The following is a 14,085-nucleotide window of genomic DNA, read 5'->3' as shown; positions in this document are numbered from 1 at the left end:
CTGATGTCACTATCTCCTGTTTCCTTCCTTTTTTGCATTTAAGTACCCCCTACTGTATTCACCAGCACATTACATTTCAGTTTCTGACACATTACACACGTTTTTAACCTTCTCAGAGGAGAAATCAGCAACCAAATACTTGCTCATTTTTTTGTATTGCATCCTCATTTTCTCCTTATGTCTTATAAGGGTCCAGTATTTCAAGTAAAGTTTAATAGCAATCCCATAAAGCAAACTGTCATGGGTGCCTGTGCATTCCAGTGATGGAGTATTGAAGTTGTTGGTGCATGTTTATGCAACTTAAACTCAGATTTGATAATACATTACTGACTTGCACCTTGAAACTGTTTTTGAAGATTCTTGTGAATAAATTACTGTTCTTTAAATGTGTATATCATGTTAGAAAACATACACTACAGAAGATGACTTATCTGAATGATCTATTTAAAAAATAGATTTAGTTCACTGATTGAAGAGAACTTTGTTTCTACCTCAGGTGGCCAAGAAGCAAGCATGTACCTATGTCAGTTGTTAATCTGTTTGAAATCTGCAAGCTGTCATGTGACCGAACTCCATCACATGACTATACATCTATGTAGTGCAGTGTTTAAAGTAAGATTGTGGTGCACAATGGTTGAAGTGCATTTTAAATTCCTGAGGTTCATGCAATATTGTAGTTCTGTTAAAGACAATCATATTATGACAGCTCATGTGAAAAAACATAATTTGCAGTGGTTCCGGTTTTATCCTTTGGCACTTATGTAAGATAATTAAATCGCTTGCTCAAATAACAGTATGATTTGCATTGATCACAAGCTAACCTTCTCAAGGTAGTATTTAACATGCATGTATGTGTTTCATACATTTATTCAGTTTTGTTTGTCTTTCCTTTTCAGTCATTCAAGAGAGTCCAACTGATGGTGCCCGATGGTCCATACTGAGTTTAACTGGGATTTCTTACAAGGATGCAGGAGAATACAAATGCAAGGCTAAAAATCTTGCAGGAATGTCTGAAGCATCTATTACACTTTCTGTGGTGGGTGTTGTTACTACAACGGTACCTCCACAGAAATTTGTGAAGAATCTAGAAAAAGACAAGGAGGCTGTGGCAACAACAGAAGCAGAAGAAGAAGAAGCAACTGTGGTACCAACTACAGCATCTTTGGTCACGGCTAAGTCTACAACAACTACGACAAATGTACCAAAGAAGAAAGGTGTTCTGAACAGTCAACCAAAGGTGGGTCCAGATGGGAAAAATGTAGTGAAGCAGCAGCCTATGACAAATGTCAGCATTAAACTCGATGAACATGATGATGAAAAACTAAAGGAAAGAGTGACATCATTAAATGCTACATCACATATGACAGAACAAACTATAGCCATAAAAAATCTGAAGGCTATGAGTGAAACAGATAAAACAGTTATACTGTCTTGGAAAGTCCTAAAGATCACAGAAGATGCTGTGTTAAATGTAGTCTACTCACGATATGGTCAGAAAGATATGCAAATGTTAACTATAGAGCCTGGGAAAAGCAGAATTACAATTGATGACCTGTTACCCAACACAAAATACACTGCTTGCGTGTGTCTTAAAGGAACACAACCCAGAAAAGATCAGTGTACCACTTTTGTTACGGATGTTCCCATTAGGGAAAGTAACAACCAAACCCTTATTTTGATTATCATTAGCAGTGTTGCCTGTGCAGTTGTATTACCTGTATTTTTCTTCCTGCTTTACAAAGTTATAAAGCTACAGTGTATATCAAGTCAGCCTGCTGAGGATGAGCTGTCAAAAGATACATATGTCAAATTTGAGACACTGTCACTTAGAGCACGGCCAGTGGTAACATCAGGTGCAGACAGGTGGATCCGAAGAGACACTGCTGAATCTCAGAGGCTACTTCTGTGTTCAAGGTCTAGCATTGATTCTCAGATGACTTTTAGAAGTGATGCTTCCAAGCCAGAGTATTTCTTTTAACGGTCATATCATAATTATTTCAGCACGTGATGCATTAAGGAGAGGAAACTCTGAAGGAGGTACTGGACCTAACTTTGGAAGAGACATGGGTGTTGTCCAGAAGCAGCTACTTTCAGATCCTCTGTTTAACAAATAAAGAAGATCTGGAAACTTGTTTTTATCACTGCAGAGTAATTATCCTAGGTTTTCACAATCATTACTTCTGGAAGATAGCTCACTGGCTCAAACCGCAATGGCTGTATTTTAGAGCCTCTACTACAAGTCACATTTCTTCCTGAGCATATGTCAAAATGAAGTGATTATAATAATTTATTTTTTACTGTTTGCCTTTTTGTTTTACCTCTGCACTCTGTTTTTGTTTATGGACTGCACAAAGATTTTAAGATGTATGAATTAACTGTTCATAAATTTGAATTTCATTTATCTGTATATTATCTAGTATCTTTTGCTGAGACAAACATCTCATTGTAGTGTATTATTTCAGTAATTTATCCTGATTTACTGAAATGAGTCACTGTGATGCACTTTTTATCTGTTTTGTTTTGACATTATTTTGAAAAGTAAATTTCATTTCAGAAGCAAAAGAAGAAACGGGAAGTTTTATAATAGCATATGAATGAAAGTATGGCTAGATTTTTGTTTGTTTTAAGTATTGTATAATAACATATGTACTCATATTAGCTGACATATTCAGTAAAGACTCAGAAATAGTAAGAAATATAGTGTTGTTAGGTCTGATCTTGAAAAGAAACAAGTGTTTGTCAATATTTAAAGGGTGTTGCACTTTTCATTTGTTCTTGCATTATTTATCCATGTTTCCAACAGACATGTCTATATTATGTCCAATATCTGAAGAGCAAAAAGGAAACTATTATTTTCATGTGATAATGACTGAGGATCATGTAAAGCAACTTACCTTCTGGTAGAGCCTGTCTGTAGTGTGGTGTCAAGGACTACAGAAGGAGGAAAGGAAGGTATGCCCAAAACACAGTGTAATGAAAGATGTCTGAACAGTTAACTGGCCAGCCTCCTCTAAGCCAATGAGGTAAGAACTGTGTACAGAATTATTACACACCTTATAGTACAAAATACCGACACAAATTAGGGCTACAACATGGCAGAACTGTAGTAATAATTTTGAGTATACAAGTGGTAAAGAGCAGCTGAGAAGTCTGGTTACATGCAGAAGAAGTATATTGGGTTGTGAGGATAGTGTACTTAGTGCTGGGAAGCATGTCAGGGCAATGATATTTCACATATGCTTCTTGAGGAGGCTAAAATGACTGAGTTAGCATTGGGAGTTGTTACGAGCTTCACTCATTCTCTCACTGATAGTCAAGAAGGAGACACATGATGGAATGTGATCAATGACATATGTCAGAGGAAGCTGGGAAGGAAGCTTGATTGCTACCTGAGTGGGTGGATGCCAGGAACACCAGTTTATTTTGGGCAGTGTCTGCTGGATACTGTCTAAACACTCCAATAACTGGCAAGAAGAAAAATGTTGCTAGGGGGCTCCAAATTCTAATGGATGGAGAAAAGACACATGGGTTATCACTCAATGTTAGAAGTGATGTGAACAGCTGCTGTCACTCTAGGATTTATTTATTTATTTATTTTACATTTGTTAACCGGGATAGTCCAGCTGGATACATGTCCATTTTCAGTGGAGGCCCGGGGAGAAAAGCTCCAAAGAGACAATTTTTTACAGTACATAAGGACACCAAGCAAAGCTCCAAAGAGACAAATTTTTACAGTACATAAAGACACACTTGGGTATATATCTCATCTAGATCCATAAGGGTATCTAGTTACTGACACATATAGGTATAAGCAACAGATACTAATAGGTATAGTCTACAGACAGATACATTTAACAATAGTCATTAAACAGTTTTATGTTTTTCAGACAAATACTGTTATGTGTATGTTATCAAACCTTTGATGTGGTGTACATTTATATGCAAGTAACAGATAGGACTCTAGTTTAGGACAATGGTTACGATAGTAATGGTGTGGGTCTGGCATTAGTCTGGAATTGAACAGGGACATAACCATTTGTTGTTGAGGTAGTTGTAGATAGCTTTTTTAAATATAGGTAGTGAGATAATCAGGGATAAGGATGCAGGCAGGTAGTTCCAGATTTTGGCCACATAAGAAGAGTAAAGGGAGTCTCCGGCATGGTTGTTGGATCTAGTAACAGTTAACAGTAATTTGTCGGTTGAGCGGAGTTGCCTAGGACAGGAGTATAGTTGGACAATGTTAGTTAGTGAGGGTGGTATATTTTGTTGATGGAGTATCTTGTGAGCAGTAACCAGCTGATTATAAATAAGTAAGTTAGGTAGTTCCATCCAGCCCAATTGCTTTAGATTTAGGCAGTGATGTGTTCTGTAGGAGCTGTTGTTAGCAAATTTGGCTATCTGATTGTAGCAGGTTGTCATTTTGTTGATTTCTGTTTTGGATAAGTTAATCAGGATGGGTGAGGCGTACAGTAGTGTTGTGAGAAGGTGTGTGCGTGCTATAGTAGTTCTAGCATTATGGGTCAGGAATGCTTTATGTTTGTAAAGGCTACCTAGCTTTTTGTTAGTATTTTTAATGGCCAGATTGATGTGTGCATCAAATTTGAGCTTGTTGTCTATAGTAATACCTAGTAGTTTTGTTTGGGTTTCAGGTGATATGGAGGTACCATTATTAGAGTGGATAGTAAAGGTGCAGGTGGGGGCAGTAGTGGTTGAGGGATGAAATAATAGTAGCTTGGTTTTTGGGGGGTTGAGTATCAGGCCATTATCAGTGAGCCATGTTTCCACTGAGTGAAAGTTATCCTGTGTCTTTTGTGGAGGTCTTGTAAAGTGGGGCGTTACATATTATAGTTGAATCATCTGCATATTGAATAAGGCTTGAACCTTTTGCGACTGAGTGAAGATTATTTGTAAAGATTGAGAACAGCAAGGGGCCTAGTATAGATCCCTGAGGTACTCCGAGTGTTACCGGTAGGAGTGGAGACAAGTTATTATTCCATAGTAATGCCTGTTGTCTATTGTAGAGGTAGTTTTTAAACCAGGAGACTGATAAGTTATCTAATCCTAGATTTATTAGATGGGAGATTAGTTTTTCATGGTTAACCATATCAAATGCCTTTGATAGGTCTAGGAAGAGGGCTGAAGAAAGCTTACCATTATTCCTGTTGTGGTTAATGGTATCTATGAATGCTAGCAGGGCTGTGGTTGTGCTATGTCCTGGCCGAAAACCATGCTGTGTATGAGATATGAGCTCTTGATCAATAAGATGTGTCATTAATTGATGGTGAATACATTTTTCTAGTATTTTAGCAAGTGGAGATAATATTGCTATTGGTCTGTAGTTTGATATGTCATAGGATTTACCTCCTTTGTGTAGGGGTATGATATAGGCAGTTTTCCAGATCAATGGTACTGAACCTTCTGAGATGGATCTGTTTATTAGGATTGAGACTGGTTTTGCTATTTCATTAGCTGCTACTTTTAGGAATTCATTGGGAGGGAATCAGCTCCTAGTGTAGTTGGTTTTAGTTGGGATAGTAGTTTTCTTATATAAGAGGTTGAAGTGGGTTGTAGCTTAAATGTGAGGCAGTTGTTAGGTTTGGGAGGGGCACTTGTAGTATTTGAATAGGTTTGGTTTTGGGCAAGGGCAAGTACAGTCTCAGTAAAGAATGAGTTAAATGATTCAGCTATATTTTCTTTTGTTAGGCCTGTTGTCGGAGGTGGGGTAGTGGTTTTTCCAGGGTGTAGTAACCTATTTAAGCCTGCCCAGAATTTTTTTGGATTGTTTGAGTGTTGGGTTTGATGGGTGATAAAGTAATTTCTTTTATCTTGCATAACTAGTTTCTTAGTAAGATTTCTTAACTGTTGGTATGTTTGCTGTTTTGCTGGGTTTTTGTTGGACCTCCAGGCTGTCCAGGCACTATTCCTATCTTTTATTTTTTGCCTTGTTTCCCTTGATAGCCATGGAACTGTTTTAGATCTAATTCTGGTAGTTCTTGCAGGGGCATGCCTGTTTAGTATCTCTAGGAAGGTAGAGTTGAAGTGTTTGATAGCTTCGTCTAGGGGTATATAATGCAGTTGTGACCAGTTGTAGAGCTGTAGGTCTTGTAAGAAGTTTGGTAAGTTAAAGTGTTTTTTGTTTCTTATTGTTTGAAGTATAGGGGTTTGGGGGTGGTGGGAGTTGTATTTGAGTAGAAAGGTAGTTTGATGATCACTTAGTGAGTCAGGAAGGGTACCTGCTAAATATGAGCAAGGTATTTTGTTTAGTAGAATCCAATCTAAAAGGGATTCTCTCTTACTGTTTCTGTCGATTCTAGTGGGTTCTTTGATTAGTTGAGAGAAGTTAAGTAAGTTGATATGATTAGTGGGAGTCTGGGAAGGGCATGTTAGCCAGTCAATATTAAAGTCCCCTAACAGAAAAGTTTCTTGTGGCATGGTTTGTGATAGCCATTGGAGTAGATTTTCCATGATGGGGATATTATTGCCTGGGGGGATATAGCCTGTAACTAAGTTGATAGTTTTGTTGTTACCTATTTTGAGCTTAGTTAGTAGTATTTCTGCCTTGTCCAGAGGGGGTAAAGTCAACTCAGTTTTAGCTATGGATAATGTGTTTTTATAAAGTACAGCAATGCCACCACCTTTCTTCTTTGGTCTATCTTGACGAAGGATACTGTATCCAGGTGGTAGTAGGATTGTATAAGTGATGACACAGAGATGTGTCCAAGGGTAGCAACAGGTTTAGGAGATACCGGGTGCACTACCATACTGGCAAAGGATATCATCACTGTTATCAGAAGGTTGGAATCCAGGCTATACACCATGATTTCCCAACACACTCTGCCAGAACCTTTGACAGTTGGTGAGGTATTTAAGAACTGCATATGTTTGCCCATCACATATACTTAATGATACAGCTGCATACTCTTGGTACAGTGACAGTGGTGGCAGTTGGTACAGGTTTTATGATCTGATGTAACTCTGTTTTTATCCTTACATATTGTATAAGCTTAAAGTATGGGGCTTGCTTGGGACATATGGAATTCAGGAGTTCAGCAAATATCAAATGACTTTCAGTAATGTAGTATCAATGTTCCAGCTCCATTGGCACAAAGGATAAAGCCCTGGTTGTGGCCCAAGTGACACCATCAGTTAATGGCTCAGGCATCCCCTGGAGCTTGCATGAGGGAGAGAGGGGAATGATAAGTCCATGCCTGCTGACCGCTCCTCAGGGGGAGGAGTTAGGATGACATGCTGGTAATTGTGGACCATTCATGAAAGCTACAGTGAAAACCAGAGTTCAGAATGGTAGTTGGGTTTTGCATCCAGATGGGCTTGAGCACAGATCATCACCTTTGGAGGGTGGGGCAGTGAGGGTCCTAGAACACATCTAATATAAGGTATTGGTTTCTATATTAAAGTGCTAGCATAAAGGAGGGTAGGCAACTTCCACCCCAATGTTTGTGCCATTCACTTTGTTAGTATTAATGAAGACTTTTGACCCTATTTGACAGAGCACAGATAGACTATATATTAATTCATGGGATACTGAGCTTGAGATAATGTGGGATGCCACACAACCACAGAGACAGATATAACCCAACCAGCCAGCAGTTTCTTTTTTTTTTTTTTTTTTCCATAATAAATCTTTATTGTTATATTATTTTCATACACAAGTAAAAACAAACACAAAATTTTAAGAGAAAAAATACAAAACAAAAGACTACTAACTAATATCACTAACTATCACACCAAACAAATATACAATATTTACAAGAATGCTTCCATGTAAACATTAAGAATAGAGAAAAAACAAAAAGTAGTTAATAACATTTCCAGTAATATACAGTTTAAATACAAAATTCTCTCCAAGCAAGTTTATAAATATGAATACCTTCAAATTAAAAGTGTTATGCTAATATAATATTAAATATCTGTTCCCAAATGTTTGTGTTATTAATGTTTTTATTATTCGGACTTAAGAGTAGTTTATGAGCTAATATATGCCTTGTTGCCAAAACTCTAAAGCTTTCCCAAGATGTTTTAGATGGGTCTAACCAATTAGTGGCTATATAAAGCTTCATTAACAGAAAAATATTAATATATATAGTACTTTGTGATCTAGGGAGTTCTTTCGGAGGAATATGTAAAATCGTAAATTTCCATGACAACGTTGTACTTTGGTAACCCATCTTCTGAAGTTCAATCTTAAGGGAATTCCAAAGCTTATATATGCATTTATAGCTCCAGAACATATGAAGAAGATCAGCCGGTTGATTTTTACAGTATGGACAAGTTGGAGAGTTTTTAGAATTAAATTTATGCAGGGTAAGGCGTGTATAATATGCATTATTCCATATCATCAACTGGGTATACATCAATTTTTGAAGAGAAGTAGATTTGATAGTCAGGTCAATTGCTTTTAACATATTACTTTTGTCTGTCACTAAAATTTTCTCTTCCCAATAGTTGGATAACAGAATTTTATCATGAAATTTAAAGTCTTTAATTAATTTATTTGTTGTTGTTATATATTTAATATCCTGTTGGAGGGCCTGCCACAACTCAAAGCATTTATTAATATTTTCATCTTCAGGTTTAAAGTTTATAAAGTAGCTCATAGCAAGTTCTCTAATTTGTCTCAAAATAACAAGATAATTTTTGGGTAAGTTAAATTCTTGTCTTATTTGATTGGCCGAGCGGTCCAGATATTTGTATATATCAATCAAAGTTAAATTAACTATTAGTGGAAACTTTTTAAGATCAATTAATTGATTGTTCAATTTTAAATTAGGATTCCTATGAAAGGGTTGAAAAAACATCATATACTGACCTAGATCCAAAGATTGAAATAAATCTTGTATAGATAATATGTTAGTTTTAATGTGTTCAATAATCCCATAAATTTTCAAAGTATCTTTACTTAAAAAGGGTATTGCTTTAAGATTAATGTTTAACTTTAAAATATATTTATAATTTAAAATCACCCAAGTTGGTGTCCACTTAGTAGTAGTTGTATCATAGTTGGCAATTCTTAGAATTCTATTAGAGTTCACGATTAGGTAGTACAATTCGAAGTTAGGCAACTCCAGTCCTCCTTTATTTTTTGGGGTCATTAATTTATCATAAGATATCCTGGGTTTTTTTTGGTTCCCAAATGAATTTAGCCAATTCTTTATGATTTTTTTTAAAAAATGTCTTCGAAAGTATTAATTGGGCTGACCTAGCCAGCAGTTTCTATAAGTATATAAAAAAGTAATTTGATATCAACAGCTGAACAATGAGCTCTGGTAAAACATGCTATAGAACCATTAAGACAAACGTGTAATTCTTAAAGTGCATATGTGTGTGTGTGTGTGTGTGTGTGTGTGTGTGTGTGTGTGTGTGTGTGTGTATATATATATATATATATATATATATATATATATATACACATACACACACACACACACACACACACACACACACACACACATACACACACACACACACACACACACACACACACACACACACACACACACACACACACACACACACACATACACACAGATATAAATATAGCTAAGTAAACCTTGGCTGTAGATGATTGTCACTCGTGAAGTGACACCTGTCCCAATGTGCAAAAATGGGAAAAATGGGGTTGTGGATGGACGGATGTGTATATAGCTAGATATACAGATGATAAATAGAAATATATATATATATATATATATATATATATATATATATATATATATATATATATATATATATCAAATTGTAAACTCTAAGGGAAGTCGAGGATCAGAAGTGAAGAAATAAGAAATATAATCCTAGAAAATTTATTGTGCAAATGGTGAGCGCTTACACAAATAAATTGCTTCATCAGACCAAATTCAAACAATGATGTTACATCCTTTTATACCCATTAAAATTCAACTATTGTTATAGGCGTGGACATACATATAGTGCATTACCTAAGCACATAATAGAAAATGGGGTTAGCCATCAGTTTAGATTTAGGGTGTTCAAGCTTGTATATGAAGATGCTTGGTTGGGGGATGTTTCTAATAAAACAGAAACTAGAGAGCTTACTTGGATTGTGAGGTTAAGAGCCCATTTAGGTAAAGGGCTCAATGACCATATAGCCATTACAGCCAAATTGAGAAGTAGGAAACTTAGGAAATAAATACAGATGTATTAAATGTCTAATATGTTTTACAATGTTATTTTTTATAGTTTGTTATACATATTATATATTTTGTTGATATAATTTTTACTTTTTAAGTTGTATAAGTTTTAATACTTGTATATATTATGTATTATATATTGCATGCATATATATATATATATATATATATATATATATATATATATATATATATATATTTAGTACATTGTAGCTTTAAAGGTGATGCCTATGAATGATTGGTTCATTTGAATTTTAATGGGTATAAAAGGATGTGACATCATTGTTCGAATTTGGTCTGATGAAGCAATTTATTTGTGAAAATGCTCACCATTTGTACAACAAATTTTCTTGGATTATATTTCTTACTTCTTGACTCCTGCTCCTTGACTTGCCTTAGAGTTTCCAATTTGACTTATTTTTGCTGTTCATTGATGATTCTTTGTTTGTGTGTGTATATATATATATATATATATATATATATATATATATATATATATATACATATATATATATATATATATATATATATATATATACACATAATTATTAACCCCCTTTTCCCATTTTCTGCATTAACTATCACCACCTCTCTCTGCAACCCTTTGGTTCATAGCAGCAGTAATGACCTCTTGCATATATACATTCACTAATGTAATAGCAAATCCTAATGTATTTCTATAATTCCCTAACATGAACATGAATATTTCACTCTGGTCAGCACCACTAGTGATAGAGCAACTTGCTTTATTTACTGTACATTTCTGAATTTCTCTGCCATCTTTATTTACCTTATATAGATACATAGCTCCCTTCATTTTAATACTAAGGCTCACTGAAGTATATTCTAAATTACCAAACCCAGAAATATAGCAAACACAATCATTGCTCTTCATGATTAGTATAACTTGTAGCAAATAATTTGTTACAGCGTTTGAAAGTAGACAACTTTTTTTTTTTGCTTCGGTATTTGCTTTAAGGGATAGGTTAGGAGTGCCAGATTAGAGAACAGGCCTTTGTTTTCTTGCTGCTTGACATAGATCCAAGGGCAACCAGAGGAGGGAGCTGCTCTGGGCACTTGATGAGCCAGTTATGCCTCTTGATTAACAATTCAATAATGAACAGTGATGTCAACTCATAAGAGCTCAACATGACTATAAAACGCCAGTTCATTACAGAATGGTTACATCCCTTAAGTATAATCTGAACTGATAAAGCAGATTTTACCCTATTGCAAAAGACACGTAGTCTGAGAATCCTTTGGAAGTTTTCCCCACAGTCTTTCCATGTTAGATCTCAGTCTGGGATGAGAGTGTCTGATCATCATTTATCAGCTTTGCTTAATTCATGGTTGTGTCAAGTATTAGTGTTATACATAATAAATTAAATATGGAGTCTTAATTATTCACCTGGAAGCTCTGCAAAACTATATTTACTTCTCTAGAGCAAAATTGGAAAGCAAGTTATTATTATTTTTTTACTTAATTTAACTATGTTGAGTAACAATAGTTAATGTGGTATTATTTGATTTTATTGTTCCATACTTTGAATGCACCTCCAACATTTAGAAGGAATGCAGGTATTTTTCTTGACAACCTCAAGGATGTAAAAAAAACAGCATAATAGCTAAGAAGATTTGTAATTAAACTGCATATTTTTGCATTTTAATTTTGTTACTTAATTTTCAAACTGGATTATCCTAATTATATGCTAGAAGCGGTACACAATTCCATTTCAGGTAAGCATGACCTTCTATATAGCCACAATTATTGTGAAGGCAGCAGAAAGTTTAGGGCTGCACTTTGGAATTCATTATTTTAACTGTTCAATAAAAACTGTTAAAAAAAAACAGCCAAGCTAGGATCATCACTGTATAATATCGGAAACCTCCTCTAGTACTAGCTAATGGGATATATGATAATGATGCGGCCTCAACCTGGTCTGTGACATCAATAGGACTTCCTGGCAGGACAGATTTGTCTCAGAGACACCCCCATCTATGGAATAAACTCCCTCTCCACATCAAACAGAGTACCTCTTTACCCTTTTTTAAGTGCAGTCTGGATAACTGGATGGGAAATAGAAAATACATCCCTGGGATTCCACCCGTGTCCTTGCTGGACAGGGGCATCAGTTGCTGATTTGTCTATGCATGCACTAAACTCTTGGATAACCTTATAAGGGCCTCAGGGCCAATAGCCTAATAACTTCCTATGATCCCTTCAGGACATACCAGTGTTTTAGCAACATGGGATCTGAATGCCCATGACTTTTAACTGTTTAAGTCTTTATAGGCAAATTCTGGACAGGAAAGTCAAATCCCACTAGCTTAAGACATATTATATATCAACGTTTTTTCTAACTTCATAACTACAACATAACTGTATTGCTTGCCTATGCACACAGCTTAAAACCAAGACTGATGTCCATAAATATTATGGTAAATGCAAAAATATTCCAAATAATATCCAAAGCAAAGGGTAAAAATGTCCCACAGATAAACCTGCCAGTAAAGACTGTAAGAAAAAACAATCCAAGCTTGAGTATCCATTGTGTAATACCTTAAAACTCCTCCAGTAGATGCTCATGGGATATATGCAAATGACCCCTTAAGGGCATACCAGTGTTTCAAATACATGGTTTCTGAATGGCCATAGCTTTTTAGTCTTTACAAATACATGCACACCACAAAAAAAGTCAAACCACATTTGCTATAAGTGATACTTCAGCCTTTTCTAACCACATCAGTACATTATTGTATAAGTGGATTTTTTGACTAAACTTTAGATACATAGAGCTTAAAACCAAGCATGATGTCTATAAACATTAAGGTGCCTACAAAGTATCCAAAACAGCACCCAAACTAAAGGGTAAAAAGATCACACTAACAAACCATTCTGTAAAAAACACAAAAAAGACTCACCCAGGCTGGAGCCTTCACTGCATAACACCTTAAAGCTTCTGTAGTAGATACCCTTTGGATATATGCAAACAATACTTTAAGAACATACCCATGTTTCAGCCACATTACCTCTGAACACCCGTGGCTGTTTACATTCTATTTTAAGTCTTTATGGACATATGCATGCTTATGAAACCAAACCACACTAGCTACAGGCATGTTATATTTCAACCTTTTTCTAAACTTAGCACATGGATCATTTGGGTGTAACAAATAGCTTATTACAGTGTTTGAACATAAATGATTTTTACTCCCCTAGTTGCTTTAAGAGATAGGTTAGGAGCACTTTAGAAATGTAGAGCTTAAAACAAAACCTGATGTCTATAAACATTAGGGTACCTGCAAAATATCACAAATAACATCCCAGACCACTGAGTGAAAAGGTCACAAAGGAAACCATTCAGTAAAATCTGCAAGAAATACCTACCTAAGCTACAATCTTCACTGTGTGATGCCTTAAACTTCTTGTAGTAGAGGCCCATGGGATTTATATGCAGATTACCTATTAAGGACATACCATTGTTTCAGCTCTAGCTTCTGAATGCCCATTACTTTTTTTTTTTTACTTTTTACATCTTTATGGGTCTTCGATATTACACAGTGAGGACTAGCTTGGCTGAGTCTTTCTTGCAGATTTTACTGAATGGTTTGTCTGTACTTTGATTATTGGCACTAGTGAAGAAGAGGAAAGGCACATGAAGGAGAAATGATTATTAAAGATATCAATGGATGGTTGTAAGAAAAGGATATATATAGCTGACCCTGCATAATCTGAACCTGTTTTTCTTCTTTTTTTTTTTTTGCCTTGTGGTGACTCAGCCCCTTTTGCACCAGTGAAAATTCTCAGAAACAGAGTCATGAGATATGGTCAGATGAGAAGGACACAAGTACCCTATACTCTGTTATCCATAATAAAATATATTGAAATTCAAGTTTATTAAGGTGCCTGTAAACAAGT

At 35.5% G+C, this 14,085-nt stretch overlaps 1 protein-coding gene across 1 annotated transcript in view; it reads left to right on the top strand.

The window, feature by feature from the left end:
* The window catches only part of LRIT3 (leucine rich repeat, Ig-like and transmembrane domains 3), a 244,853-nt gene extending 242,102 nt beyond the window's left edge, over positions 1–2,751 (top strand). Inside the window, exon 8 of the mRNA XM_044062131.1 lies at positions 897–2,751. Coding sequence (XP_043918066.1) covers positions 897–1,978 — 1,082 coding nt within the window. The 3' untranslated portion in view covers positions 1,979–2,751. The remainder of the gene's footprint in view (positions 1–896) is intronic.
* The last annotated feature ends 11,334 nt before the right edge of the window (positions 2,752–14,085 follow it).

Source organism: Protopterus annectens, chromosome 2.part1, assembly GCF_019279795.1.
Source record: "Protopterus annectens isolate FY-2018-M chromosome 2.part1, PAN1.0, whole genome shotgun sequence".
In the NCBI taxonomy this organism is placed as follows: domain Eukaryota; kingdom Metazoa; phylum Chordata; order Ceratodontiformes; family Protopteridae; genus Protopterus; species Protopterus annectens.
This window is presented reverse-complemented; position numbering and strand designations above follow the sequence as displayed.